Consider the following 27,996-nt stretch of genomic DNA (forward strand, 5'->3'; position numbering starts at 1 on the left):
AATCCCCTAAATGCAATTTTTCCTTTAAATTTTATATATATTTTCCAAAATTATTAGCCTCTTCCAATTTTACTTTCAACTTTTCTTTTCATTTTGGCCCTTAAGTTCCGTTGGTATATTATGAACCAAATTAATAAAAATAATAATTTTTAAAAAATTATTTATATATTTTTTTTCCAGTATATTGTTAAAAATATCCTCGTTTTAATAAAATTTTTTTTAATTTTTATTGATTTAATTTCCGCTGAAGTGTATATGGACATTTCGATTCCTAACAAGAATGCTTAGCATTATTATTACTTTTGACGTTTTGATACAAATTACAAGTAATTTCAAAAGGAAGTAACTTGATCGAGAAGGAAAAAGAGACCAGAAGGTCCACCGTGAGGCAACAGTGCCAATTTCACAGGATATACAGCTGCTTCTTCAACAGTAAAGACTCCACGATTGCAAGTAATATCCGTTTTGATGGAGCCAGGGTTAACACAATTGATGGAGAAATTAGGGTAATTTCTGGCAAGAAGTCTTGTGTGAGCATTCATGGCTGCTTTCGAGACGGAATATGCAGATAAAAAAGAAGGCCATCCTTTTGTTTCTAAAGAATTTTCCTTGTAATCTCTTAGGAATACATTTACCACCTCATCTATTCTCTCCTCTGAAAGCATTTCAACATTGCTGAACACTTCTTTAGCCCACTCATTTGTTAAATACTGAAAAATATATAAATGGCAAGAAAGTTGTGTTACTGTTAAGTTATAGATAATTCATGATTCCAAGCCAAATTAATTATTTAATTAGTATAATAATACCTTAAATGTTGCCATGGTGGAAGAAATGTTTATAATCTTTGGTGAATCAGATTGTTGGAGAAGTGGAATAAGAGCTTCAGCTGTTCTTTTCGCGCCGTAGTAGTTTGTGTTGACACATTCTTCTGCTAACTCGTAATTTTCAGTCAATACTTTACTCCAGACATTTATCACATCATCCTACATAAATGGCAAGCAACTCAACTAGTTTTACTTCAACCATTACCAAAACATGGTTGTTCTAGGGCAATTTTCCATAAACTAAACTAATTCTAAAAATAAATCCTTTGTAAAAGACTCACCTCAGTGCCAGTTAAGGTCATAGAATCTAATTTGCTGGAGTCAATAATGTTTCCTCCGACTCCTGCATTGTTCACCTGCATAGAGTTTATTCGAGCAAGAAGTCATTATAGTTTCCTTCAGAATAATAAAGGAAAATGAAACAGGGGATATGAGGAAATTGGCTATTGAACGCACCAAAATATCAAGTTTTCCAAATTGAGTTTTGATGAATTCAGCAAGAGAAGCAATGCTAGCAGGATCCAAAACATCAAGCTGATGGAAAACCACACCATCAGAAAGACCAGACTCTTTCAGCTTTTCAATAGCTTCAAGGCCTCGGTTTTCATCTCTAGCTGTCAGTATGACAGTAATCCCATTTGATGCCAGCAGTTGTACAATTCCCCATCCAAGTCCTTTGTTACCCCCAGTAACAACTGCATACCTGACCAGCAAAAATATCAAAAAGAAGAGTCTTCAGATTTAAGCAAAACCCATTAATCCAATCAGAGGGCAAGGTGGACAAAAATCACAGTGGAAGCAACCAATTAGTACCTGCTTGTTGATTCTGCCATAGTTTGTTAGAAATTGAGATATTAGCACCAAGACAGGAGGACCTGTTTTTAAATTTACTTGGTATTACATAACCTACAGTTCCAAAGGGAACAAGGGATCAACCTGTCTCAAAATTAAACAAAACACAAGAAAACAATGCATAAGATGTATCATCCAAACTGTTTGTTTTACTATACTAGAGTTTAAAATTCCTTTTATTAATATGAATTAGTCCAAGAACTTACACCTGTCCGGCAAATTATCCACATAAACTAACTACAATGCTGTCGGTGAAAATTCCAATTCCATCATAACAGACATAAAGAATGAAGTTTCCAAGAAAATAACTCTTTAGACCCTTCTGTTTGGTCTACAAGAAATTACCTAACTACAAAAGGAAAAAAACCTTTTTGCTTTCTTGATTATAATAATTACCAAAGCTGATTCATCAGATTCTTTTAGAATGAATCCCGCCATCACATTCATAATTGGCATTAGCCTTTTGCATATGTAAAAATCCTTTCTTTTCGTTATTTTCTTCCTTCCTTTTTCTTTTTTGTTGAAATTTGTTAGACGTGAAAAATCAAGTGCACAAGTCAAATATATAACTAAACCGATTTGTTTTCCAAAATATGAGGGCGGAACTAGTGGAGGACAAACTATAATTTTTTTTGAAGTTTAGGAGGCAGAAATGAATAATTCGCTAACTTTCAAGGACAGGAATAGGAAGAGAATAAAATTGAAATTGAAATTTCTAGATGGGATTGGGAATACATAGAAATGGCTTACTATCTCCCTTTTTTATTATAAAAAATTTAAATTATACACCTTTTTTTTGTTACAATATCTTATTTTTTGATATTTTAATTTATTCTCCACTCCACTATTTTTTTTTTAATTTATTGGAGGCTTTTATGTGTTCAAATAACACTGTAGGCTACACAACAAAGGTAGTCTTCTCCTTGAAGGGCTTTTACATGAATGAGAAGACTAATCAGACTACCACTTGATTAGCATTCTCCACTCCACTTTTGATTCCTACAGACGAAGCAAAGCAAAATGAATGAAATCAAAATTTCTATGTATGTCATACCCTCCATAGCTATTCACCCAAAAAATTCCATATCCAATAGGATGAACTAAATGCCTAAATCTATTGAATTCCTTTTCTCGGACTGCGAAACCCTGACGGAATGAAATCATTCTAATCACACAAATCTGTTAAAACTAGCAAACTAAAGGGAGTATTTATTATGTATTTAGAATCATTTCAATATACAAATCCCACTTCGAATTTATTACAAACCCAGATCCAAAACATGACCTTGAATGCAGAAATAAATAGCAAGATGCAATTTGGAAAAAAAAAGGTCTAAAAAGGACTTTACCGAACCACCACTAAGCTCAGTAGCTCTTTCAAAAGCACCACGGTCAACAGGTCAAGTGTAACTCCAGAAATCGCAGTGTTGTTAACATGCACAAGTGAAGGAAACAACAATCTGTAAGGAACAGATGAAAACATAAGAAAACATAAGAATCTGAGGACGTAAATGTATCAAAATATCCAGTTGTCCAAATTGGATTTCGACAAAATCTGCTAGCGAAGCAACGCCTTCGAGGGTCGACCACATCAAGCTGATGGAAAATCAAATTATCATCAGAAAAACCAGAGTCTTTAAGCCTCTTAACAGCTTAAAGGCCTCTGTTCTCATCTCTGGCTGTTAACGCCACCACAATTACATTAGAAGCCAACTGCCTACAAATTTCAAAACCCGTCCCCATGTTTGCTCCAGTGACTAATGCATACCTAAAATCATCCATCTATGAAGTGAGATAAAGTTTCATGTGATTCTGTAAACAAAATAGAAATTCCAGAGAGGAAAATATAGTTAATATTGTCCAAACAAAACCGTGGAAGAAGACTATCTCTAAGCCTTTATAAACTTGCAATTGTCACAATTTATAACTCTCAGCTGGAATACGAGTTGCAAGATCGAGAGTCAAGACAAATAAATTGCGACAAAATGCAAGTTTATAAAGGCTTAGATATATAATCACAAATAAAGTGACTGAAGAGGAGTGTCGTTGCGCGCCGCATCATTTGATAAGTAATGCAGATCCTAATTCCAAATTCACTTCAGATGACTTCCGGCTTCAAGCGTGGGGCGCCGTCAAATCCACCGTGGCAGGCGATCAATTACTGATAATCGCCCGAGGATCAACCGTGGGTAGATGTGTCATTGCCTGTGCTACATTCATTTATATCTACGTAGATCGAATGGTGCAAGCAGGGATTTTGGCGTGCAATTGGAGTTCTTTATGCTGCTCTAAATCTTGTTTACCAGGTTATGAAGGATCTTAATTTTAGCATGAAACAAGGAGACTGATTTCCTTAATTTTGGAGACTTCGATTTCGTGTGAAAGCAGCTTTTGTTAAAGGAAATCACGGGAGACCAAAACGTGTTAGATATAGAAAAATAGAGACAAGGAGAGAAGTGTGGTAAGAAAAAGAAAAAGAACAAAAAAGCCTTTGTCTTTTTTTATGTAAACTCTGTTTTTCCATGTAAATTTTCTGCTGTCTTCAGTTATTTTATTGTTTATGTTTTTTATTTTCTCCTCCGCATCTCAAATGCGACAAGAAATGAGACAACAAATGCGAAGAAGAAGCAATAGTATAGCAAAATCAGCAAAAGATTGCACAAAAGGAGAAAATCTTGCTTTTCTGGCAATTCTCATCAGTTGTAAAATCAAAATCATAAAAAACATAACAACACTCATTATGAAGCAGAGAATTAGTGAAATCCACATAAGATTGTTGTGCACCTTTTCTTTTCTACCAGCTACTTAGAACATCCAACCATTGCTAAAACAGTTAGTACATTGCCTAAACAAATTTAATTTGAACCTTACAACGTAGGCTTAATTAATTACAGCTCCATTGGAATACTTATTTAATAGATCCTTTTAAATTCTAGTCGCGAGAATATATTAGTTAGTTGTTTTTGTGACATACCGCCAGGCGTGGAGCTAGCCAAAAAATAAAATTATAGTTGAAATTCAAGAAAATATGAATTTCGTCCTCCAAACTACAGAAAATAAAATAAAATTATATTCCGTGCCCTAATCTTCAACTTCTAGTTCTGCTCCTGTGTGCAGCCATTGATTGATGTGTATACCTAATACTAAACTCAAACTTCAATTTACGCTAAACAGATGAACATGATTAAAACTTGAAAATATCTTATTCTTGGAGGGATAATAGTACATAAAACTTTAAAGATTCAAAAACATGACATTTGTTTCCTAAGAAAGAAACAACCAGAAGGCCCATCTTCAGGAAACAGTGCTAACCTCACAGCATGTTCAGCACCTTCAGCTGACGTTAAGAGGCCAACATTAGTGGTTATGTCTGTCTTGCAAAATCCAGGGCAGACCGAATTGACACCGAAACTTGGGTATTTTTTAGCAAGAATCCTTGTGTAGGCATTCATAGAAGCCTTTGCAACAGTATAGGCCGATAGAGAAGTAGGCCAGCCTTTAGTTTCCACCAAACCATCCTTGAAATCTTTCAGAAACTGATTCAAAACTTCATCCACTTTCTCTTCAGTAAGGTTTTCAACATCACTCAACAATCCCTTTGCCCATTCACTGGGTATAAACTATACCACAAGACAAGAAAAGGGTTAATTCACTTTTGTCTTTATTGTTTCAGAATTAGCATTAAATCAAACTGTTTGCAATATGCAATGCTAAATGGCCTCCAAAATTATAGGATCGGATCACTAGTTTTGAGAGACTTTTTGTTACCTGCAACAATCCCAATGCTGAAGAAACATTTACAATCCTTGCAGCTTTAGATAACTGTAGGAGGGGAGTTAGTGCTTCAACCATAAGTTTTGCACCATAATAGTTTGTTTTCAAGCATTGTTCTGCCAACTCAAGACTTGGCGTTTGAATTTCGTCCCAGGTGACTTGCTTTCCATCTGGCTGCATCAGAACACAGAACGTCATACCCTCCATAGCTATTCACCCCAAAAAATTCCACATCCAATAGGACGGACTAAAGGCCTAAATCTATTGAGTTTTTTTTTCTCGGACTGCAAAACACTGATGGGATGAAATCACATTCTAATTACACAAATCTGCTAAAACTAGCAAACTCAAGGGAATTTTTAAGTGTATTTAGAATCATTTCAATACAAAATCTCCCTTCGAAACCCAATTCCAAAACATGACCTTGAATTCAGAAATAAAAAGCAACATGCAATTTTAAAAAAGGGTTCATAATAGACTTTACCCAACCACCACTTAGCTCACTAGCTCTTTGAAAAACATCATGGTCTATTGTAACTCCAGAAATCCCAGCATTGTTAACCTGAACAAGTGAAGGAAAGAACAATATGTAAGAAACAGATGAAAATATAAGAAAAACAAGTTCGTAAGAACGTTGAATGAAGTACCAAAATATCAAGTTTTCCAAATTGGATTTTGACAAAATCTGCTAGCGAAGCAACGCTGCGCGGGTCAGTCACATCAAGCTGATGGAAAACCAAATTATCATCAGAGAGACCAGAGTCTTTAAGCCTCTTAACAGCTTCAAGGCCTCTGTTCTCATCTCTGGCTGTTAATACCACCACAATTCCATTAGAAGCTAACCGCCGACAAATTTCAAAACCTATCCCCTTATTTCCTCCAGTGACTACTGCATACCTGAGATCAGCCATCTATGGAGTTAGATAAAATTTTTGTGATTCTGTAAACAAAATAGAAATTCCAGAGGGGAAAAGTAGTTAACAGCGTGATATAAGTGCAAACAAAACCGTGAAAGAACATGAAAAGCAAGGTTCAATACAATACAACCACTCATTGACATATTGCATGATATTATTGTCTGCTACGTTTCATCCGCGTTATTTTGTGATGTTTAGAATTTCACGTGCTAAAAAAAATTATTATATTAGTTTTAATTTAATAATATTTTTTTAAAAAAAATTATTAAATTAAAGTCTTAATGATTGATTATATAAGAAAATAATATAAAAAAAATATTTATTTATCCTTAAAACCATAAATAATAAATATTTTAAATAAATATTTTTCAAATATAATAAATATTATGAAATTGACGCAATAAATATTTTCAATTTTTCAACATACCATTGGTATTATCATTGAAATACTTTTCTAGATGAGACGAAACTTCCATTACTTTTTTTAGATAGGTTTAGAATTCCGATCATTTACTTTTCAAGAGAAAATTCCAAATTATTTTAAAGTCAACTTGAATTTTATTTTACTCCTTATGTAAAATACATTTTGATAATTTACCATTAAATAGCATTATTAAATGTTATGTAATTTAAAATAAAGATTATTAATTAATGGCAAGATGATTGCTTTGGAACTATAAATGAAATATTTCAATGTCAAAATTTAAGGATTATATATGTAAATTAATTTACATATACAAGAATGGTTATTGGTAAATTAAAATTTTAAATTATTAAAAATATCTGTATTTAGTTAGCTCAAACTGAGACACTTAGCATCACCTTTTTTTTTTTAATTGTTACAAATTATAATTTAGGAATCTTAAGTTACTTTAGTGTTAAGTTGAAACATCACCAATAAAATTAACCCAAAAATCACAGTAAAATAGATGTCCTTTAGATCTCTAAAATGGCAATGAACTGAGAAAATCTCCCGAAAATAACCAAAAATATACAAAAATCAATTTTTTTTCTCTAATAGATCACAGTTCCAGCAATTGAACTACATCAGAAATGGGATGGTCTGTTCCTGCTTTCATAATTTGCTTTTCCACTTCATGTTAGCAAATTATGAATTCGGGAAATAAAATAAAAGGTCCTCGTCCAACGGGCCTTATTTCTCATGAACCAGTGGGCTATACACGGGGAACCACATATTGCGCGTGACGTAATGCACTGTCTCCTCCTGCATCCGGAATCGCAGAAAAAAAAAAAAAAAAAAAAAAAGATTATTTAACAGTAATGCTCCGAATACTGCATTTTCTATAATTCGTTAACATACTTTTGACATGTTCCTGAGCTCTTTGGGGCCCACATCACCATGTCCTTCGGCCAAATTTTCTGCAACAGCTGCTCGCAGAACAGCAGCACCAACCTCTGCCGTAATGTGTCGAATACTGCATTAGGTACAAACGGTTCATCAATCTACAGAAGGCAAAAACCATCATAGAAGACATCTAACAAGATGGAACCCATACACTACAGCTTTTGTGACAACGGTAACTTACCAATGCGCCAAGTTAAGAATGCGTAAGTAGCACTCTTTTACAAAATATAAATTAGAAGCAATATTCACTTTCCTTCTACCTACCACACAGGTGAAACGTTATAGGACCAAGTTGTCGACATTTTACAGCTAACAAATATTATTTTTAATTACAATGGTGGTTATAGCTATGATATCCATGGCAATGAAGAAGAAGAGATGGTGATGTTATTGCTAATAGCACAATGCCGTTGTAATGGTGGTGGCAGCATCCATGATGGCGATGGTGGTAATGGTTGAACTATTATGAAAAACTTGTATGCATGTGTTACCGGTATTGGCGGTAGTAATGGTTCGAATTGTTAGTATTGTTGGTAATGGTAGTAAATGAGAAGGTCCAAGCATCATGAATGTGCTGTCAGGTAATAAAGGGGAAAAAACATATGCACATACTTTTCTGCCGAATTCATGGGAAACAAGATTTATAAGGAAAAACTCCAAAAGACAAACAGCCACAATTTTTACTTCAGAAACGAAAATTGATGGCTCCATATACTGCATGAAGAGAAAAAGAAATCATAACCACTAAGAGCCGGAGGTATCACCTGTCAATGGATGGATATAATATGCCCCTCTGGACTTCCTCATCTGTCATGTAAGAAGCAAGGCTGTAAAAATAAACTCATGTCAGCAATTCATGACTGGAAAAAAAAAATTTTGAGGATTTCTTATGTGATCTCTTCAAGAATACAGAGCACATGTATCACAACTAAATTTGTTCAGCATCAACTGTTTCAACTGAAAATAAAAGAATTTTAGGTTAGAAAAAAGAAACCAGTGGAAAATATTTGTCCATACCATTCAGCAGCTGCCTGCAACATTCCATCTGTTATAATACGTGCACCAGACACAAGAGTTCCCAAACCAATCCTGACAACAGGCAATAATATACATAATTTATCAGTATTTAGACAGCTGGCAAAATTTCAAAACATAAATAATAAGGAAACACTAACCCGGGAAACAGGTACATATTATTTGCTTGATTTACATGTCCTACTTTCCCATTCCCTGCAAAGACATGCATGATTATTGGTGTAATAAAAACTAAATCATCAAATTGATAAATTCACTATCAAACAAAAAACCATGAACATCTCCTCTTCCCTCTCCCCCCCCCCCCCCCCCCCCCCCAAAAAAAAAAAAAAAACCAACTCATATATAGACATGCCTGCACACCCTGCAAAGACATGCATGACTGTTGGTGTAATAATAACTAAATCATCAAATAGGTGCAATAACTATCGAAAGGGAAAAAAAACATTCTCCACACCCAGACATATACATACACACACAGAGTCACACAAAGACATTTTGGTCCTTTACGTGTCAAGTTATGAAAACTCAAGGACTACATTGTAGATTTTTAAAGAAACGGAAGATCAATGGATAAACAAAAAAAATACCGAGATCAATGTTTTGAAATGGGCTTCCACTTGCAAAAACTATATTTTCCCCAGCATATTTGAAAGCATCAGCAGCAGTACATTCAGCTGTTCCAGAGAATACAAATATAATGTCAACAGAAAATTCTAGTTGCCAGCATAAGTTGTGGAAGCTTGTGAGACTTGCCAAAACCAACCATTCATGGTGGGGTTTGACATAGCAAAAATGGCAGGTTTAGGAGAGTCAGATTCCCGCATGGCCCTGAGCACCTGATTAAATTCCAATTGTATAAAACAAATCAGGAAATGTAGGAGCATTAACTAAAACGAGAAATAAATATAATCATCAGCATAAACTATATTATTCAAACACAACAGCAATGTACATACTCAAAATTTTAGACAAAATATTTTTGAGCAATGAAACACTGCAGTACCAGAACTAGACATAGCACTACACATTTTTGAACCACATTACTGTAAAGCAGAACAAAATCACAAAGCAGGAGTAAGGGTTTTTACCTCCTCGTTAAAGATCCCACCAACTCCAGACAAACCAAGAAGCACATGGGGCTTTACCTTTTTAACCTAAATAACATATAGCTCTCACCAATTAGAACTCTTACAACAAAAGCTTTTCAAGTATAACTCCATAGCTAAGGGTAGGGCTGTTCAAAATCCAAGCTGCACAACCCAGTTTGAAGTTTGAGAAGTCCTATTTGCAATGAAATAGCTCATAAAATGGAAGATGTCAGGTTGTTCCGGATTTATCTTGAACAGCCCTAGCTAACAGGTTAGAAACTGATGCATGTCATGTCATTCAGCTTTGTCCTCATTAAGGATGTTTACAAAAGCCCCTGGAATTTTACCACTTCAAGAAGATTAGCTCCTTCCCTGAGCCCCTCAACATCTTTTAAGTCCTTAGCAAATGGCATTGCAGCTGGATCGATATTTTTCCTCTCTTTTGTGATAAGACCCTGCATTGGAGCAAAATAATAGTTATAATAAGATAGAATGAAAAAAAAACCCGACATGTTTATGATACTTCAATGAGGTAAAAAATTGACAACATAGATACCCCCCCTAAGAACTTCATAATTCCAACTGTTATTGTGACTTCAGAATTAAAAGAAAGTACCGATGAAGTTGATCATCTATAAAGTATCAGATATTTAATTCATATGTTATCCAAGATAGAAGACTTACTATTATGCCAGAAAATATTGAAAGCGATACAGTTATGCACCATTATATGATTTCTGTAGAAAAAGTTGAAAAGCATAGAATCTTACATCTTTATCAATTAGGAAAAATTGATTCTTGACAGCTGCTTCACTGTTCCCAGACATCCTGGAAACAGCCTGTACAGCTGCATTCAGGACACCAAGCCCTGCACTGCAAGCAGTACAACAACACAGAATTAGGATATGCAAGTAGCACAATTTTGTAGCAAGCCTATTATATTGAACTTAAGAAACTACCTTCCAGCACCCACTACAACTATCTTTTGGTGCACAAAGTCGGACAATGGTCGGCCTTGGGCTCTTACCGTTCCCAACAACCCTGCGAGAGCAACACCAGCAGTTCCCTACAAGGCACAAAGTGCAACTGCCACAACTAAGAGGCGCTCATGGTAGTTTGTGCCTAGTGCATTATAGCACATATTATATAGCAAAATAACACAGCTGAAGTCACCTGGATATCATCATTAAACATGCAAAACTTTTTACGGTATCTCTGCAATGTTTCGAATGCCCACTTCATTTGAAAATCCTCAAACTGAAAGGATTAAGCAAACCAGCAAGTTATGACATGACCAAGACTTTACACAACACAAGGGTGAAATTCTTTTCTTCTGAAAAGATTTAAACCTGTACAATAGCCTTGGGCCAGCGTGTGAAAACAGCTTCCATGAACTCATCAACAATTGATAGATACTCTTCTCCTTCTAGCCTAGGTTGTCGAAGTCCTAAATCTATCCAAAAAGAAAAAGTACTAAGGAGACAATAACCTCATACTAAATTATTACAGAAAAAGACAAATTACAGTAAAATTTTACTCACAAAGACGATCCTCAAGTAGCTTTTGGTTGTTTGTACCAACATCCAACATAACTGGGAGTATCTGTCACAGATACATAAGTTGAGCAGTAGAAGTGGTAACGTAACAGTAGCTAACCAAGGATATTCTCGAAAGCGAAAATAATTCAAGAGATAGATATAATCTCCAAAGCTAAAATAGGCTCAAGAACTTCAGGGCTTCATATTGTCAGGTCAGATGTAATACATAATTATGCAAGCAGATGATACATAGTGAAAATTCATCAAGAGTTTTCGGTACAGAAAATAAGCAACCACAACAAATTATCCTCGAGTGTAAAATTGCCTAGTGTGAGCCATGCTAAATGTACAGAATGTAACATATATAGTTGGGCAGAATACCAATCCTCTAAGTGCAGAAGAATGTTATAAATATAACAAAAATAAGCGTACGATATGAGAAGTACAATGTGATATTTGAATATAGAAGAAGTGATGAAAGAAGATTGAGAATAAGTAGAGATCACAATTGGAATTGGGTCAAGCAATCAGCCAATGAAAGGAAACTGGCATATCATACCTACGCACACAAAATAAAGAGGATAGATACGGAGAAAGAGGGAGAGAGAGAGGCGTACTCTCTGTGGATTGATACCAGCAGCAGCAACATACATATCAAGCTTTCCAATAGGTATACCTATTCCTTGAACACCAAGGTCACCTAGCCCAAGAATACGACTACCGTCCGTTAAGACTATCATATCCACCTACAACATAAAGAAATTATTTAACCCATGGCATCATAAAGAAGAGTAAGAAACCGTCTTTGTCAAGTGTTTAATAGCACTATGCATAATATAACTTAAAGCAAAAAATCAAGTCGGAAAAATCAAATCATGCTTGTAACTTAAAGCAACAAATGGAGTTGGAAAAGGCAAATCTTGCATTTTCCAAAGAAATAGAGCTTTGATTTATCCAAGCACGGACGAGTTAAAACTTTGCTTGGCCAGTTATTAAATATTCAGAAAGAGAGAAGCAAAAGGAAATGACGTGTTGTCTAGAGCACTCAGTATAAGATTCACACAATACCTGTTCACTTGGCCAGTTATAGATCATTGACATCATCTCCCCTTTATCCTTTGCACTAAAATACATTCCACGCGGACGTCTAAATAGACCTGAATAATTCTGGCACACCAACCCTACAGTTGGCGTGTATATTATTGGAGCAAAATTCTTGATATTATCAATAAGGACCTGGAGAGGAAAGGTACCAGAGTCACTTTATATTATAATTAATTTCACTAATTCCTCAATATATTCAGGCAGGAATTTGCCACAGAACTTACTCTGTAGTATAATGTCTCATTCCTGTCATGAAGCCTATTCAAGATCCTCCATTTTGCTAATGATACAACACTATCTGGTTGTCCCTGAGTATTTTTCTCCAGTGATCGATATGACTCCACTAACAATTTAAGTTAAAGAGCACAATAATGTCATTTGAATAATTCTTGGATAAACTCACATGCACATAGCATAATAACTCATAAAAAACATATAACAAATAAAGGTGATTGAAGCAAAGTTCATTAGCCAAACTTAACTAAACAGAAGGTTTGAAGTCCAATTCCCCCCCCCCCCCCCCCTCTTTCTTCTTTGCTCCCCTAAGCTATCAGGAGCATATGCATGCATTTTGTAGTGCTTTATATACATAATTGCATATTCAGCAGGAAAGAAATGTCACCTATTGATATTAATTAATGACTTTGGTTGTTCTATATACCCACAATAGAATCCATACATGGATGCATAGGTGTAAGATATTAGCATAATCCTCGGAAGCAATAAGCAAATAATAACAGCTGTAAGAAGTTAGGAATTTTAACTTACTAAAACGAGCATATTGCTGCTCAAATGATATGACACGAGGTGGAAGGAGGCCACGCAAGCCTAATCGATCTCTTTCAGTCAAAGGAAACCCAGTATCCTGAGGAGGAAAGAGAGATAGAGAGAGCAGAGGTGAGGAGAATATATAGAGGTGAGGAGAATATATAGACGTACATGTATTTGCACTCATTGGTCTTTTTTTTTTTTTTGAAACATTAGTTGCAATGGGGAAGATTCATATGGCAAAAATTACCAATATAAAACAAGCTCCTCCACTGCAACCTTAAAATCAGAGGTCAAGGAGCTAATGCTACAATATACTGCCAGTCGATATCCCAAAATAGAACATCTGCTTAGTTGAAATGTCAGATTTCACATAATTGCCGTCTAAGGTGGGGTAGTAGCTAACACATATCCCAAAATAGAACAACTCCACTACAGAGTCTCTCATATTATTGGAATTTCATACACAAATGAATATCCAATTCACAGAACTTGCAACAAAACAGCACCAAAATCTATTGAAAACAAAACAAAACAATCATTAATGACAACTATTTCTGTCCTAGAGTACGAAAAGTATTAAACCGGTTTTCGCAAGCAATTGCAACGAACAAGACAAATGAAATAAAACCAGAACTATCTTCCAAATACCGATACAGTTATAAGCTAAAGACCAAAAGAAGTGTAAGTAATAGTTATTAACCTTATTAAACCAAGGATCATGAAGAATATCAGCACCACGCTTGTGAACAATACAGGGACCAGGTATCGCAGTCGAGAACCTCCGTGATAGGCCCAAACTGGAAGCCGTAAATCTGGCAAGTCTCCACATTCTGAGCCCTAAAATCCGAGATCTAACCAACCGCAACACAGCTAAAACTCAGTCCAGATGAAAGAGACTCTAAAATCCACTTTCACAGCATCTTAAAAAACTACACTCGCTCTCTTCAGAACAGATATCAGAGTGTGCAGTGATAAACTGTGTAAAAACTAGTCGACGCTTCGGTTTTATTTATAGCGAGTGAACATTTTCCGTTTCCTTTTTCGTAAAATAGTTTTGGCAATTTTCTTAAACTATGGTCTTTTGTCTGTGATGGTAGAACAGTTGAATACTTCTTTGAAAGGGATGTTATAACTGCCCGGAGATTGCGGTCAGATAGGGAATGTACCAAAGCGCGCAATACCAACAACAAAATGGCCATGAAGAGGAGGATATGCTGCCCAAAAGAATACCGGGCAGTAAGGGTATATGTGGGAATAAAAGTGAATATGGCTCGGTTAATTGCACTGTCTAGCAGTGAGTCTGCACGTGGATGGATTTGAAAGTTAAAATCCGGAAATAATTGACAGAAAATATCTACGCTGAAAATAATTGAAGGTTGTTCAATGTAATTAATGAACAATAATATTCGTTGATACCCTTTAAGTTTTAATAAATATTCTATCCTCTCACAACTTCTATTTTCAAATAATAAAAAAAAAATAATCATTAAGAAATAAATTGTACTTTCAAAAATGAAAATGTCCTATAATTTAGAATAAATAAAAATAAAGTTAAATTATTTTATAAAATGGAAAATTATAAATATAAACAGGTGAGAATAAATATCTTATATAATAAAAAATATTTTTCTTGGATTGAAATTTTTAAATGTTTCTACAATTTTTTAATATATATAATTTGAAAATCAACATAAATTTTGCATCAAACTAGTGGTTTTCTAATTTTCAAAGACGAAGCATTTCACTTTGGATTATGAATATTAAAAATCATTTACCCAGCACAAAAAAAAAAAAAAAAAAGGTGGGAATAGATGCATACTTTAGCGAGGATGACTGTTAAGTTAATAATATTTAATGCTTGTTAGAGCGTCAACATGTTCGAATAAAGGCTAAATTACCAAAATATGACTCTGATTTTGTGCAAACGAGAGGTTGATAGTATTTCAAGAATAAAATCAAACAAATCAAGAATTTATCAGACACAACTGGGGTAGGTTACCGTGTGGATCCCACTATAATTGTTTATGTGCGAATTGAATAATTTTCCATACTAAGGATGATTATAGAAATTTACATATTTAGTCATTAATATTCCGAAAAAGTCAAAGATTTCTTTTTACAAAATGTTCCTTCTACTTTTATCATTTTTATAAAAAATACAGGAAATAAAGCCATACTATTTAAAGTACTAGTTGAATAACTTCTAAAAAGCAAATAAACAATGAGAAATATAAAAATTTCAAAATTGCAATTTGACGCTTTTATTGTAAAGAAAAATTATAATGAAAAGAATACTAAAACATGACATAATGATAAATAAATATATGATTTGATAGATTCGAGTCTACTCCCCCAATATTCAAGAAGAAAAAAATTATGATGAGAATATTATTCATATTATAATAAAAAAATATGAACTTAATTATAACAAGTGATAATTTTATTTGATAAAATTTTCTGATTTTAGTAGATTGAATGAATTCAAAGCTTTTAAAGTTACACCATTATTTCCGGTTGAAGGAAAGACCCTTTTCCCCTTCCCTCAAATAAAAGAAGAACGACAGGAAAAAAAAAAAAAAAAATACAATTTACTAATTAATATTTCGGCAATAAATTTAAAGAGAACTTGATACGCAGGGGTTACACCTTTCTAGACCGTCGAGATGGATGTCAGTAAAATTCTGACAAAGCTAAATGGAATTTGATTCCATTCGAGTGCGAAAGAAGCAAGGAACTTAACCCCGCTCGCGTTGCCTCTGCTTCCAATCAACTTGACCCATGCCAATTTCTCCGCCCTCCATTTTCATCTTCTTTTATTTTCGTCTATTTAAAAGCAATGGTCTCTTTTTCACATTTGTTCCTTTTTTCCTTCATAAATTATGAGCTACACAAAGCAACAGGTGGAGCCTTTTCATCCTCTATTCATCAGAGTTCTCCCTGCTGATTCTTTCAGTCCAAATGTAAGCACTAAAAAAATTTCAAGCAAACATTCCTTCTCTTTTTTTGTTTTTTTTTTTTTTTTTGAAAAAAAGATACAGCAATGCCGTGATGAAAACAGCATCAATATCAAAATTTGGAACATCAGTTCAATTACTTTGTGACAGAAAACAAGATAGTGTTTAACTTAATAACAATATAATCAAGATGACAACCCACTCCTAAATTTGTCGATTTAAACTTTATTAAGACATTATAAAACCAAGTCTTGCTCAATTGAAGATACAAGAAACGATTTGCCACACTGCAAGATACAGCAATTCAACTTCTACACTCAATTCACATCATTGTAATCCTTCGTCCCAAAGTTCTTGCACCATAGCTGCGATGGAATCGGGCGAACTGGATGATGTGGTCGTTGCTGAAAGAATAAATTTTTTTTTAGCTGCTCATTTCATAAGCACAATAATGACGATGCACATATAAATTCTTGTAGCAATTCCTAACTCAGACAAACCTCAATCATAAGATAATACATGGTAATTTGCAAATGCAATTGGTATCTAATTCCCACTATAAAAATTCCTGACGCCCATCTTACATGCGGTGAAAGAATAAGTGGTCATATTAGTCTATTGATGAGTAAAAATGCACATACATGTCCAATCAATAACTAAATTCTGTTCACATCCAATCCATGTTTCTTAAGGTGTTGAAAAATCCAAATAGAACAAAGACTTATGCTCCATTACCACCAATAAATTCATGAAAATAGAAGAAATAAAAGTAACTAGAAATGAAAGCCTAAATTATGCTGTGAGCATACATTAAAGCTTTGATTTGCAAGGAAGATGCCCTATGATGGATATTCACTCTCATCTTGGTTCCTCCCTATGATTGCTAACTACTCCAGATATTAATTTATCATAAGAATATTTAACAAGGCAACAATGTCGGACCTTATACCACAAAGTGCATTGATCAAAAGCATGCACCTAACAAGCTACCTTGAGACATGTTATATAGGTTTATATAGCATGGAATCGGTCATACACAAAAAAAATCCATTAAAAAATTGTGCTATTGGAGATGGAAGCAATAACATAGCATGGCAGATGTTGCCAATCAGGCAACTGGTTTAAACAACAGAATAAATGGGCAGATGGAATATCAGCAAGGATGGCTGTCACAGCATCGCATGAGCATTAGCAGTAACAAGAGAAGGTGCAAATGAACCAGTTTTTTGGATGTTAGTAGTGGGGGTCAAGATCCCGATGTTGTTCCAGGCATCAATGTGGGCAAGAAAGAAAATAGATTCACTCATTCTATATTGTCCGTATACTAACAATTATAAAAGTGAAGAATGCCAAACTACAATTAATCTCAATACATATAACCAATCTCATTTGGCACTGAGCACAAATAAGTCAAAATGTCAAATACTTCATTTCTGGATCCACCAATCCAATACACTTGGATATCCTACATTTACTCATCAATCAATAGGGTGAAAGACTGAAGATCCATAAATTTCAGCATCATGTTAATTCTCCTTTTTCTAGGTATAGACAGAAAATGACAATATTATTAACCAAAGGGAAAGAGGAAATACCTCGAGCTCTGCAGATTTCATGGCGATAGGGATGCAGATCAGGAAAACGCTAGCCATAGCGATGGCAGTGTTACGGCGCCAATGCTTGGGCCTGCAGTATGGACCTCCACTCATGCTCCACACTTTCCCCCTGAAGTCCCCATGGGCGCCCTCAGCTCCGTGTCCATGCTCTGGTCCTCCTCCCATTTTGGATGATATGATTAATATAGCTTACTCTTCGTTTTCTCTGTGTGCCTGAACTGCGCGAAATGAATCACAAAAATCATGCAATATCAAATCAAAACCCTAAATCACCTAATAAGGGTATAGACGAAAACTTTGTAGGTCTTGCAATTAAGGAAACATAAGCGTCGATAAGCTCGATTAAGAAGCGGAGGGAGGAGAAATTAGCCATAGTTACTCACCTGAGAGATGGATGAATGGAACGGATTCAGTCGTCCAGTGAAGGATTCGTGTTCATTGTTTTCTTCAGTTAAGGGCAGAGGCTGATAGGACACTTTTGTCTTTTCAAATATCCGCACGTGGCAACGAAATTTCTCTTAAACTCGTGTGTATTTCTAAACACGATTCTTCAAATCTAATGGGCTTCGCCGCGAAGAAGTCCAGGTGCTTTTGGATTTGCATTGGCCTGTCAGTTAGTTTTAAACTTCCCATATCCAAATTTTATTAAAAACTTTAAGATTTATATTTGTTTTTTTATAATATTTTTAAATGCCATTATCGAAATCGTTAGTAATTCTACTCCAAAAAATTAATATTTGTTAATCACTAACAATTGAGGATTCTGAAAAATCTATGTCGAACAGACGATTTCGAAATATTGTAATTTTGTCATATTGTATATGTCTGTAAGAGAAGATTAGACTGGACAAGAATTTATTATGAAAGCCCTTTTCATGGATTTCACATTCCTCGATAAACTGTCGTAAAAGAGCACATTCTGTAAACAATAATCAAAATCGGTATCCATGCTATAGCCTTAGCAATGGCACTCTAGACAAGATAGAGGAATCCAATACATTTTGCATTTAAGCAAGCGTCAATTTGACACCGTCCCTGAACGGAGTAGGCAATATGTTTAGTGTTTGGATCAGTTTAGAAATATCCATGGATATGTCAGCTGGGGATACAACGCCACGATCAACCTGAAAAAGCAGCAACACAAATAATTACCAAGCAACCACGGAAAAAGAAAAAGAAAAGGCAAAAACTAACTATATCAAGATTTTGTCAAAAAGAAAAGGAAAATTAAGAAAATGGAAAGGGAAGCTATATATCTTCCAATATATTGCTTTGAAATGAAAGGAAATAAATAATCAAATAATTATATATATGGCCGAGATGAAATATATGATGGTCAATTGCAAGGAGACCGACTATATAGTCAAATGGAAGGGCGTAACTGAGGTCCACTGAACCTTTATTAGTATAAGCACAATTGCTTGAGAACTACACGAGTCATGAACTCTTTATCACCTTGTGGCCACCAGTCCAACAAAAGAAATGCATAAAAATGGGAGAAGGGAAATGACTGATGAGTATGGTATGCCTATAAAGACAAGAAACTGATGGTGCTTTAAGACATTAGCATCTCAGAAATAGCTAGAATTTTGAATTGCATTCATAAGATGGTATACTGACTGATGAAGCAGATACTGCTTTAATCAAGGCAGAGTTGTATCCTCTAACATCAGCCACAGCCTCGGCTATTTGAACGCGGGATACCCTGTCTTGTCCACCAACATTTAGAAGCATCTGCATTTGCTTATGCTCTATAACAAGCATGACAAATATTATGAAAATAAGTCAGATTTGAAATTAAGGAGACAAAGAAGCATTGAGAAAAACCAAAAAGCAAAATGAAGCTAAAGGCACCGAAATATCCAGTACTAAATAGAAAAGAATTATCCTTTTTTTCCTTTTGTATTGGAAATGCGTAACCACAAATGACAAAAAGCAATACTGAAGTCAAATTTAGGATGAAAAAATAGACAGTGTTTACAACAAACATAAAGACCTCCCATGGGTCTTTTCTTCATAAAACAGAGATCAGTATTTGAAATATATTCTCAGTTTGAAGAAAAATTTTTCTATGTTGCAACCAATCACATGAGCAGCAAAAGCTAAACTTGAGGAGCATTTTGTTGTTTGTTACCAATATGCAAGGGCAAATTCCAGTAACTACGCACCCAATATCCATTTGTTTGTCAACAACAGTATGACAGCTACAACATCCTTCACATACACAGGGCAGCGGAACTCATCATGGAAAAATTCTACCTGTTCTCCTTTGGAGAGGACACTATCAATCCACTGCATTATTAGATTGTACTTGTTACAGACCAGGTAATAAAAGAATCAAGCCAATCAACTTTGACATTTTATGGAACAAGAAGTAAGCAGCAGCAAAAGTAGGAAACTAGAGTATTTTCACTCTTTGCACCTGAAGTGGAAGAGATTTTGGAATGGGAGAGATAGTCTGCGGCCCAAAGATGATGCTACTTCTCAGAATTGCAAAGTTTGTGCATTTTTCAGAAATAAATTGCTCTGCTGCCAGTTTTGATTTTCCATATACATTCACAGGAACATTTTCGTCTTCTTCCTTGTAGAAGGATTTCATCCCTTCATAAACTGATGATGAAAAATAATAATAAGAGAACAAACAATTGAAAAGAGATTAATCAACATAAGAGATGTTGTTCCAAAAGAGAGAGATATTCAAAGAAAAGATCATCCATACAGAATAGTCAAAGCTCAAATTTAATTATTTAAGAATGCAAGTATAAGATTATGGAAATGAAGACCTAGAAAGGTGATTAATCAAATAGTATCTCTATACCATTTATTCAAATCAAGTTGCCTAGTAGAGTTCATCATTTGTATTAAACCACACCTTAAACCTATATCCTGGTAGATAAATCGATGCATCAGCAGTCACTAATTATTTGAATGACTCATTCTCCAATTCGATACAACAAATCATTCTTTTTCTGTCACTGAGCTTATGAATCCCACTATTCTCACAGAAACTAACGCAAACAAAGCTTATAATATCAATTTACTCGTGTGAATTATCTAAGCCAGCAAGCAATATTAGCATCTCCTCAAAAACCAAAAATTTCCGTTTGTACACAATAAAAGGAAGAAGCTTTGACTGACCTTGATCAGTTGATAGATGGATAAGAAGAGTCTTATTCAATTCAAAGCTCGATAACCAATTTACAAGTGAGCAAGGTACATTTATAGACATAGCAGCAGTGGGATCCATTTCACAGGCGCGAGGTACTGAGATCGCAGCACAATTCACAACAACATCAGGCTGCCATTTCCAAATAACCAACAGAGACATAAACAGCCATAAATTTCGCTGCTAGCTACTTCAAATTCTAAATTCTATAGAAAATAAGAGAAAATGTAAAAGCAAAGAAATTTTGAATGGATTTGATACACTGGAAATACGAACCTGGCCAAATTCATAAGAGATTGTTTGAAATCCCTCTCCAGTTTTTATATCGACACGAAATGAGCGAGAATGAGGATATGAATCAAGCAAGAGTTGAGGAGGACTGGAACTGGAGTGGTATGTGAAAGCAATATCGAAAGGTCTTTCTTTGATCTCTGAAAGGCCTTGCAATAGGTGTTGCCCTAAGTAGCCTGTTCCTCCTATTACCAATACTCTATTCTTCTTCTCCATGTTTATCACTCGCAATGGAAAATGGTGGTGAGTTCCAGTGGAATGGTGGACTGGTAAATCGGAGGGAGTAAGAGACGCTGGTCGGTGCTTGCTCGCCTCCGTGGGAAAAAACAATCTCGTAAATTCATTCAACCAAGAAAAAGAAAACGACGGTCTTTGACAAACAATTCGGCTCTTGTGAATATAACGTAATGTCGCTTGGTTTTGGGCAAGTTGGACGCGTGGACAACAAACGGTCCGCCTTCTTGCGAGCAACGATCCAGGCCCGATAAACTTACCAAAAATCGAGGCCCAAAAGGTTCTATTTTCTCACGGTCCGTGAACGTCAGATGCGGCTGCAGAGATTTGCGTCGCTCTATGAACACTATGCCTGCACGAGTTTTAATTTAAGTTGTACGTCCTTCCCAAATAAAACTAGCGCCCGTCGTTTTATTCAGGATCCGAAAGCCAGGCGGGCCAACGACGACTTTTTTTAGCCAACGGTAAGTGTTTTTTTTTTTTTTTAGCCAACGACGAGTCACATGCCATTCTCATAAACTGATAAGAACTAACTGCAAATGGTGCGATGATGAATTAAGGCTGTAAATTTCTCTCTCTGAATTAAGAAATCGAGAAGGGAGGAGAAAAATGGAGGCACAATCAGTTATCGCATGCAGTACAAGTCCACTCTGCCTTGTAGGGTCTGTCAAAACGAAAAGGACGCGTTTCAGAGTTTTCTTTAGCCAAAGAAAACCAACAAATCGAGCTTTGGCACGCAAGGTATTACTCTCATCATCAGAATCTGTTGGTGTCGCAATAGATAGAAATGCATCAACTTATCCCCTTTGAATAACACTTATTTTTTTAAAAAAAAATATTCTGGATGAAAATGTCTATTTGATTTGATTTTACGTCCTGTTGGTTGGTTTTTGCCCTAGAATTTTTCAGTCTTTTTGCATTTTCTGTAAATTTACTGATTGTTTTATAATTTGAATTTTTAGTTCGTGCTTATTTGGAATTTTAATTTGTTAACATTGATCTAATTGCTGATACAGCTTTCTTGTTTGGTACTAAAACGGGTGCTTAGTACAGATAATATGGCAATGGAAGCAGGGGCGAAGCGTCTATGGAAAGGAAATTTTTGTAGACTGTGCTTCATTAGTACAAACATTAGGCAAGAAAAGAATGACTCATTTAGCTGATGAACTATTACTGGAGATGAAATCCCAAGGATATGTGCCCAGCAACTCTACCCTTTCAGCTATGATGATTTGTTATGCTGAAAATGGCCTTCTCCCTCAAGCTCAATCAATATGGGAGGAAATCTTGAGTACTTCTTTTGAGCCTAGTATTCAAATAGTTTCAGAATTAATTAGCGCTTATGGGAAATCTGGACAATTTAATGAAGTAAAGAAAATTCTGGACCAATTAAGTTATAGTAATTTCAGCTCGTTACATGAGGCGTATTCGCTGGCTATCTCTTGTTTTGGAAACGGAGGGCAGATTCAATTGATGGAAAATACATTGAAGGAGATGGTTTCGAGGGGTTTCTCAGTAGACTTTGCTACTGGGAATACTTTTATCAAATATTATAGTATTCATGGCTCTTTGACGGAAATGGAATCTGCTTGTAATCGCCTTAAAAGGTCTAGACATCTTATAGACAGAGAAGGAATCAGAGCAATGGCATTTGCATTTATAAGGGAAAGAAAATTTTACAGGCTAGGTGAGTTCCTAAGGGATGTGGGTCTTGGTAGGAGAGATGTAGGAAACCTTTTATGGAACTTTCTGCTGCTATCTTATGCTGCCAATTTCAAAATGAAAAGTTTGCAGAGAGAATTTCTTAGAATGTCGGAAGCTGGTTTCCGGCCTGATCTCACTACGTTTAATATTCGAGCTCTGGCTTTTTCAAGAATGTCTTTGTTTTGGGATCTCCATCTTAGCCTTGAACACATGAAATATGAAAAGGTTTCTCCTGATCTTGTGACTTATGGTTGCTTTGTTGATGCATACTTGGACAGAAGACTGGGTAAAAACTTGGACTTTGTCCTCAACAAAATGAATTTGGATGAGTCTCCAGTAGTATCAACGGATCCTTTTGTGTTTGAGGTTTTAGGTAAAGGAGATTTCCATTCAAGTGCAGAAGCATTTTTAGAGTTTAAGAGGAAGAAGAAATGGACATATAAGGAACTTGTCTCGCTTTATCTTAGGAAACAGTATCGAAGTAACCAGATATTTTGGAACTACTGACAATTGACAATTTGGCTTCATGTTAGAAGTTAAGAAATTCTCCAGTTGGTCGATCAAGATGAACTGATGAAGCATAGCCGTAAATAGATTGTGATAGAGAACTTGTCAATGGCAAAGGCAGAAACTTTAGTGACCTGGTTTTATTTTTTATTTTTTGGGTTCAGCATAACTGTCCGTTTTGCTGTTTCTCTGAGAAAACTGTTGCCTGGTTTGGATCTCTTTTGATCTGGAAACGATGATGATTTATCCTAAGGACGGCGGACGAATCCTTAGAGATAAACGGACAAATCAATTTTCCATTGTAATTATTTCTTTTTAATCAAAATGTAAGAAACATCTTTCTAGAATAAATACAAGTTGCCTTCCTAGTAGTTGGCGTGTAATTTTAGATTGGCAACAAATCCTTTGATTCAATAAATGTAACGGTCATCTTTCCAAAAAAAGAATGGTAGTAAACTAGGGGTACCAAAGCGACTTCTCGTTCAAAAGACAGATTGAACCGTTTTTCATATACGACAAATTCAAAAAAACTTCAAAACAGGGGATTAGAGCAAGCGACTGGACGTTTATTCGGTTGCTGCAAACATTGTACACCAAATAAACGAAAAAAAAAAAAAGGAAAACTTCCCCAATACAAAGAGGCAATCCACTCGTAAGAGTGTAAAGAAGATTATCTGGAAAAGACTGAAATGAGACAAAGATGGCCAAAAATTAGTATGCGTTTGCATTAAGATTTAAATAAGGGGCAAAATTAACTTTTTACAAATAAATGATGCCAATCACATGGTGGAATTCTTTACAAAACAAAAATTGAAAGAAGAATATTGCAGAATTCAAACAAAAACATGTTTCCAAAAGCAACAAAAGCAAACCAGTAGCCAATGTTTAGAGGGTGCTGGGAGAAAAAGATTCCCTCTTGCATTCTATACAATAATCCATGGTTCCATGAAGCAACCGCACAGAGTATAGCTGCTTACTGCAATTTCTTTATCCAAGGTTCTGTCTCTATTCTTCCCCGGTAACAAAGTAACCAGATATACTTCTACATTTTTGACCGAGTCTGGAAAGACCGTATACATTAACCTAATTCTGACTGCTTTCTGGGGCATTTTGGGACCTCTCAATAAGAGACTCAATTCTCTGGTCATGAAAATGATAAAGGCACATCAAGTACACTTAAAAAGCAAATGAAAACAAATATAACAATTTCACTCAGCAAATAATGTGAAAACATGCATGCCTTTTGTTAGTGAAACGTTACTATTGTGCATTATCTAATGAGAAATGCACCGCAAACGCATTTGGATTGAAAACGAAAATGACTGAAAGCACGAGAGTGACATCCCATAAAGATACTAAAAAATTCCACACCTTTACTGATCTGCTGACTTCTTCAATCTTATTTAGCACCACATCACCAATTATCGGACTTCTAGGCTCCATGGATGCATAGCGTGGAGAACCTGTCATCTGCATAACATATATAAAATAACTGTAATAGTCAAATATCCTGTTATCTACATAAAATTTTCTTTTCTGGAAGTGCAAACCTTTAGGAAGTTGCACAATAATTTAGCTGCCTACATTAAATTAATTTTATACAATTGTAAAGTATATTTTCCAAGTAAAAGTTGAGGCTAATTCATCTAAGTGGGCATAACAAGGTTAACCCAACTGAGTCTTCTTTTTATTTATTATTTCCACTATAAAGCACACAGTTGCATGCTGTTACACGCTCATCTTAGGGTGGGCAGATAATTTTCAGTCACAAACCTTGAATTGCTGAAAGGGCAATTTTAATGCATGCTTAATACTTTGGTGTTGCATAAGAAAGCTATCCACTGTTGCACCCCAAAGGTGTAAATAGAATCACAGTGTACATAGAGACATTGGGATAAGCATGTAAATCAGATTGGAAATAACTAATTCATAATTAAGGCTGGCCGTCAAGTAGCAAAGGAATTTAACATGGCAAAGAAATAAAAGCTAACTTTTGTCATAAAAGTGAAATAACCGATATGAATATTTCACAAAGATTTACACATCTCTATTTGAACATGGAAAAAGGAGGCACTGCATTCATATATCTGGCTAGAAAAAACTTCCAGAGAATATGGAAAAGATTGTCAGAGTTACCTTCCAGCTCTTGCTTGGTGATTTGAAAAGAGTTGGTCCCTCACTCAAAGATGCCATCCTGGACATGCTTTCCCCTTCCCCTGTGGGTGCAACGGCTTTCCAACCTTTTCCAGCATCCTGGATATTTTTTGCAGCCTCTGTGATTATGACCTGCAACAAATGCCAAAACTCATTTAAGTAGCTAATATCCACTGCTCATCTTCTTTCAGCTATGATCACACAAAAATAACAGTAAGACTTATCAAGGAATAAACTACGCATTACCTTCCTCAAAGTTGCAGGGTTAACAACACCTTGAACTTGTAGTTCATCTACTGGTGCAGCTTTTCCACGTGCTATGCTTTCAACTCTAAATGTATGGATTCCATAAACAGATTGCAGGCAACCTAACAACATCAGCAATGCATAAGCATATCACTAGTCTCTAGAAACCAGCATTAGTCCAAGAGAGTTTGTTTTCTTCTCAAAGATTACTGAATGATAAACATAAGCTTATGCAATTAAGAAGCTTATAATATCCATAAAGTTTGCCAAAGAAAAAAAAAAAAAAAAAAAAAGCAGGCAAAGGCAAGGTGCTGTTGTAGGATAAGTATACTCCCCTGCCTCCACAACTAACAAACAAAACTTTGCACTCTACCAGCCCAAAGAATTTTAGAGAGAATGCTGGGTGAGAGAAAAAAAGGCAAAAAACTGTTCAAATAATCATGAGACCATCTCTTAAATCATATGCAGAGGCAACAGGCAACAATGAAAGAGGGAGAAACTAATGCAGCCCTTTAACCGGTATAGTACATCTGGCTCATGAAATGATAAAAAGAATATAGCCAATGGAAAAAGGCAACAGAAAGAATCAACACAGTACCTTGTTCAATGATGACATCAATCACCAAGGAAAGAGGAACACGCTGCTCAATTGCTGCGACTCCCCAAAAGGGTATGAATGAAGGCCTTGAAACCTTGACACAGAAAATAACAACAACAATCGCATCTATCCACTGATTCTTTCTTATGAATAAACAAGAGAAAAGAATTCAAAATCCCAAGCCCCAGAGCAAGAGAATACCACGGTGAGGTACAAATACGTACCTTGTAAACTATTTCGTTGGGTGTAACATAGAGTTTGCGCGAAGAAATTTCCTTTTGAAGCACATATCTTCTAACGGGTAAATATAGCAACATAAGAATACCGACTCCCCAAGCTAAAACAAGCAGTAATGATATGGAAACCCATATAACAGTGTCATACTTCAAGGTATTTTTTCCAAGTTCCTCAAATGAAGCTGTGTACAATATCTGTTCAGCATTAAATTCATCATCATAATCATCCAAATCTGGTTCAGGATCAGAAATTAGGTGATCCTTTGATGACCCAAGATCTGATAGCCCCTCTGTATGTCCCATCAACATTCTCCAAATTCAGAACTGAAACTGAATGCGCAAAACATTAATGCTAAAATCATATTATACCTTGTGTGATAGCTTCATAAAGATTAAATAACATTTTTTTAGACCAGAACATTGCTATTTGCATCATATCAGCATTGCAATTTGCAAGAATCAAACTTCCAGATCAAGCAGTGCCAATTTTTCCCTCACTAGCTTAATAAACCAAAATTTTGGTTCCCCAATAATCATGGGAGATAGAAAGTCAACAAATCTCATTCGAAACAAAATCAGCTCAATAATTTCTGCTCAAAACAAAACAGGAAATGGAAAAAGAAAAGGAAAAGAGACAAAAATGGAAAGAGAGTGAGTGAATTAAAGTTCCATTACCTAATCAACATCCGAGATCTTCGATAGCTAAATTGGGAAAAAAAGCTTCCAGCTGATGTTAGGGTTTTTATGTGAAACTGTGAGGTTTTGTTAGTAGACAAAAGCTACCAGTCTATGTAAGCTCTACTGCACTTTATTCCTGGTGAAAACCATACATGAAAAACCGAAAAAAAAAGAACATTTCAATCTGATAGGAAGGGATAATATAAAATACACCCACTCGTACGATATTTTTTAATACAATATATATGCGGGTAGCCGTTAGATTATTTGCGTTGTGATGGTCGGCAGCCACTTATAACTTCCACGTGGACAAATAACGGGAGCGACGCCGTTTCTT

At 35.4% G+C, this 27,996-nt stretch overlaps 7 protein-coding genes across 13 annotated transcripts; 1 reads left to right on the forward strand and 6 right to left on the reverse strand.

Moving 5' to 3' along the window:
* Positions 1 to 268: 268 nt before the first annotated feature.
* On the reverse strand, positions 269 to 4,278 carry LOC105643021 ((+)-neomenthol dehydrogenase). Of its 3 annotated transcripts, none has more exons than XM_012228053.4 (6): positions 3,029 to 4,278; positions 1,641 to 1,733; positions 1,284 to 1,530; positions 1,109 to 1,183; positions 810 to 986; positions 269 to 710 (listed from the first exon to the last, which is right to left on the reverse strand). In XM_012228053.4, the coding sequence occupies exons 2-6, from the start codon at positions 1,658 to 1,660 to the stop codon at positions 333 to 335; spliced, it is 897 nt and encodes a 298-aa protein (XP_012083443.1). In that variant the 5' UTR covers positions 1,661 to 1,733; positions 3,029 to 4,278; the 3' UTR covers positions 269 to 332. The 3 variants fall into 3 exon arrangements, with proteins under 3 accessions (XP_012083443.1, XP_012083442.1, XP_020538483.1); XM_012228052.4 differs by having other exon boundaries at positions 1,641 to 1,763; positions 3,029 to 4,274; XM_020682824.3 differs by having other exon boundaries at positions 1,641 to 2,678; positions 3,029 to 4,274.
* Positions 4,279 to 4,860: 582 nt separating this feature from the next.
* Positions 4,861 to 6,498, reverse strand: LOC149496558 ((+)-neomenthol dehydrogenase-like). Its single transcript, XM_089721640.1, has 4 exons — positions 6,101 to 6,498; positions 5,938 to 6,015; positions 5,448 to 5,627; positions 4,861 to 5,299 (listed from the first exon to the last, which is right to left on the reverse strand). Exons 1-4 carry the CDS (start codon positions 6,362 to 6,364, stop codon positions 4,922 to 4,924), a joined length of 900 nt encoding a protein of 299 aa, XP_089577766.1. The 5' UTR covers positions 6,365 to 6,498; the 3' UTR covers positions 4,861 to 4,921.
* Positions 6,499 to 7,273: 775 nt separating this feature from the next.
* On the reverse strand, positions 7,274 to 14,349 carry NAD-ME2 (NAD-dependent malic enzyme 2). The gene is made up of 19 exons (XM_012228054.4): positions 13,976 to 14,349; positions 13,273 to 13,369; positions 12,729 to 12,847; positions 12,469 to 12,636; positions 12,018 to 12,146; positions 11,404 to 11,464; positions 11,212 to 11,315; positions 11,036 to 11,119; positions 10,822 to 10,928; positions 10,633 to 10,735; positions 10,210 to 10,317; positions 9,863 to 9,928; positions 9,538 to 9,610; positions 9,362 to 9,448; positions 8,912 to 8,966; positions 8,754 to 8,825; positions 8,501 to 8,563; positions 7,692 to 7,806; positions 7,274 to 7,595 (listed from the first exon to the last, which is right to left on the reverse strand). The coding sequence occupies exons 1-19, from the start codon at positions 14,102 to 14,104 to the stop codon at positions 7,524 to 7,526; spliced, it is 1,812 nt and encodes a 603-aa protein (XP_012083444.1). The 5' UTR covers positions 14,105 to 14,349; the 3' UTR covers positions 7,274 to 7,523.
* Positions 14,350 to 16,339: 1,990 nt separating this feature from the next.
* LOC105643024 (hypothetical protein) lies at positions 16,340 to 18,386 on the reverse strand. 2 transcript variants are annotated; one of them, XM_012228055.4, is made up of 3 exons: positions 18,229 to 18,386; positions 17,825 to 18,063; positions 16,340 to 16,633 (listed from the first exon to the last, which is right to left on the reverse strand). In XM_012228055.4, exons 2-3 carry the CDS (start codon positions 18,008 to 18,010, stop codon positions 16,547 to 16,549), a joined length of 273 nt encoding a protein of 90 aa, XP_012083445.1. In that variant the 5' UTR covers positions 18,011 to 18,063; positions 18,229 to 18,386; the 3' UTR covers positions 16,340 to 16,546. The 2 variants fall into 2 exon arrangements, with proteins under 2 accessions (XP_012083445.1, XP_012083446.1); XM_012228056.4 differs by having other exon boundaries at positions 17,825 to 18,058; positions 18,229 to 18,383.
* Positions 18,387 to 18,699: 313 nt separating this feature from the next.
* On the reverse strand, positions 18,700 to 21,696 carry LOC105643025 (NAD(P)-binding Rossmann-fold superfamily protein). Its single transcript, XM_012228057.4, has 6 exons — positions 21,288 to 21,696; positions 20,984 to 21,143; positions 20,268 to 20,455; positions 20,014 to 20,137; positions 19,466 to 19,596; positions 18,700 to 18,969 (listed from the first exon to the last, which is right to left on the reverse strand). Exons 1-6 carry the CDS (start codon positions 21,516 to 21,518, stop codon positions 18,853 to 18,855), a joined length of 951 nt encoding a protein of 316 aa, XP_012083447.1. The 5' UTR covers positions 21,519 to 21,696; the 3' UTR covers positions 18,700 to 18,852.
* Positions 21,697 to 21,873: 177 nt separating this feature from the next.
* LOC105643026 (Pentatricopeptide repeat (PPR) superfamily protein) lies at positions 21,874 to 24,118 on the forward strand. Of its 3 annotated transcripts, XM_020682738.3 has the most exons (3): positions 21,874 to 22,000; positions 22,097 to 22,277; positions 22,590 to 24,118. In XM_020682738.3, the coding sequence occupies exons 2-3, from the start codon at positions 22,146 to 22,148 to the stop codon at positions 23,745 to 23,747; spliced, it is 1,290 nt and encodes a 429-aa protein (XP_020538397.1). In that variant the 5' UTR covers positions 21,874 to 22,000; positions 22,097 to 22,145; the 3' UTR covers positions 23,748 to 24,118. The 3 variants fall into 3 exon arrangements, with proteins under 3 accessions (XP_020538397.1, XP_012083449.1, XP_020538398.1); XM_012228059.4 differs by lacking the exon at positions 21,874 to 22,000 and having other exon boundaries at positions 22,137 to 22,277; positions 22,585 to 24,118; XM_020682739.2 differs by lacking the exon at positions 21,874 to 22,000 and having other exon boundaries at positions 22,141 to 22,277; positions 22,553 to 24,118.
* A 330-nt stretch (positions 24,119 to 24,448) lies between these two features.
* LOC105643027 (hypothetical protein) lies at positions 24,449 to 27,836 on the reverse strand. 2 transcript variants are annotated; one of them, XM_012228061.4, is made up of 7 exons: positions 27,657 to 27,836; positions 26,970 to 27,305; positions 26,746 to 26,839; positions 26,148 to 26,269; positions 25,884 to 26,033; positions 25,119 to 25,217; positions 24,449 to 24,887 (listed from the first exon to the last, which is right to left on the reverse strand). In XM_012228061.4, exons 2-7 carry the CDS (start codon positions 27,288 to 27,290, stop codon positions 24,831 to 24,833), a joined length of 843 nt encoding a protein of 280 aa, XP_012083451.1. In that variant the 5' UTR covers positions 27,291 to 27,305; positions 27,657 to 27,836; the 3' UTR covers positions 24,449 to 24,830. The 2 variants fall into 2 exon arrangements, with proteins under 2 accessions (XP_012083451.1, XP_012083450.1); XM_012228060.4 differs by having other exon boundaries at positions 26,970 to 27,311; positions 27,657 to 27,835.
* Positions 27,837 to 27,996: the final 160 nt, after the last annotated feature.

This window comes from Jatropha curcas, chromosome 5 (assembly GCF_041381405.1).
Source record: "Jatropha curcas cultivar XTBG-Jc1 chromosome 5, XTBG_Jcur_1.0, whole genome shotgun sequence".
In the NCBI taxonomy this organism is placed as follows: domain Eukaryota; kingdom Viridiplantae; phylum Streptophyta; class Magnoliopsida; order Malpighiales; family Euphorbiaceae; genus Jatropha; species Jatropha curcas.

Coding starts and splice junctions, on each gene's coding strand:
- LOC105643026 (XM_020682738.3), top strand. CDS start 22,146: ATGGAGGCACAATCAGTTATCGCATGCAGTACAAGTCCACTCTGCCTT. Junction 22,278..22,589: donor ATCGAGCTTTGGCACGCAAG/GTATTACTCTCA, acceptor TGCTTAGTACAG/ATAATATGGCAATGGAAGCA.
- LOC105643021 (XM_012228053.4), bottom strand. CDS start 1,660: ATGGCAGAATCAACAAGCAG. Junction 1,531..1,640: donor ATGGCAGAATCAACAAGCAG/GTACTAATTGGT, acceptor TTTGCTGGTCAG/GTATGCAGTTGTTACTGGGG. Junction 987..1,108: donor TGACCTTAACTGGCACTGAG/GTGAGTCTTTTA, acceptor CCATTTATGTAG/GATGATGTGATAAATGTCTG.
- NAD-ME2 (XM_012228054.4), bottom strand. CDS start 14,104: ATGTGGAGACTTGCCAGATTTACGGCTTCCAGTTTGGGCCTATCACGG. Junction 11,465..12,017: donor CTGGTATCAATCCACAGAGA/GTACGCCTCTCT, acceptor TATCTGTGACAG/ATACTCCCAGTTATGTTGGA. Junction 11,120..11,211: donor GGCCCAAGGCTATTGTACAG/GTTTAAATCTTT, acceptor TAATCCTTTCAG/TTTGAGGATTTTCAAATGAA.
- LOC149496558 (XM_089721640.1), bottom strand. CDS start 6,364: ATGGCTGATCTCAGGTATGCAGTAGTCACTGGAGGAAATAAGGGGATA. Junction 6,016..6,100: donor TTGGAAAACTTGATATTTTG/GTACTTCATTCA, acceptor TCACTTGTTCAG/GTTAACAATGCTGGGATTTC. Junction 5,300..5,447: donor CAGCATTGGGATTGTTGCAG/GTAACAAAAAGT, acceptor CTTGTGGTATAG/TTTATACCCAGTGAATGGGC.
- LOC105643027 (XM_012228061.4), bottom strand. CDS start 27,290: ATGTTGATGGGACATACAGAGGGGCTATCAGATCTTGGGTCATCAAAG. Junction 26,840..26,969: donor CCAACGAAATAGTTTACAAG/GTACGTATTTGT, acceptor TTCTGTGTCAAG/GTTTCAAGGCCTTCATTCAT. Junction 26,270..26,745: donor TGATGTCATCATTGAACAAG/GTACTGTGTTGA, acceptor TGATGTTGTTAG/GTTGCCTGCAATCTGTTTAT.
- LOC105643025 (XM_012228057.4), bottom strand. CDS start 21,518: ATGGAGAAGAAGAATAGAGTATTGGTAATAGGAGGAACAGGCTACTTA. Junction 19,597..20,013: donor GACAAACAAATGGATATTGG/GTGCGTAGTTAC, acceptor TGCTTGTTATAG/AGCATAAGCAAATGCAGATG. Junction 18,970..19,465: donor AAGCAGTATCTGCTTCATCA/GTCAGTATACCA, acceptor CTGCTTTTTCAG/GTTGATCGTGGCGTTGTATC.
- LOC105643024 (XM_012228055.4), bottom strand. CDS start 18,010: ATGGGAGGAGGACCAGAGCATGGACACGGAGCTGAGGGCGCCCATGGG. Junction 16,634..17,824: donor TGAAATCTGCAGAGCTCGAG/GTATTTCCTCTT, acceptor TTATTCTTTCAG/CAACGACCACATCATCCAGT.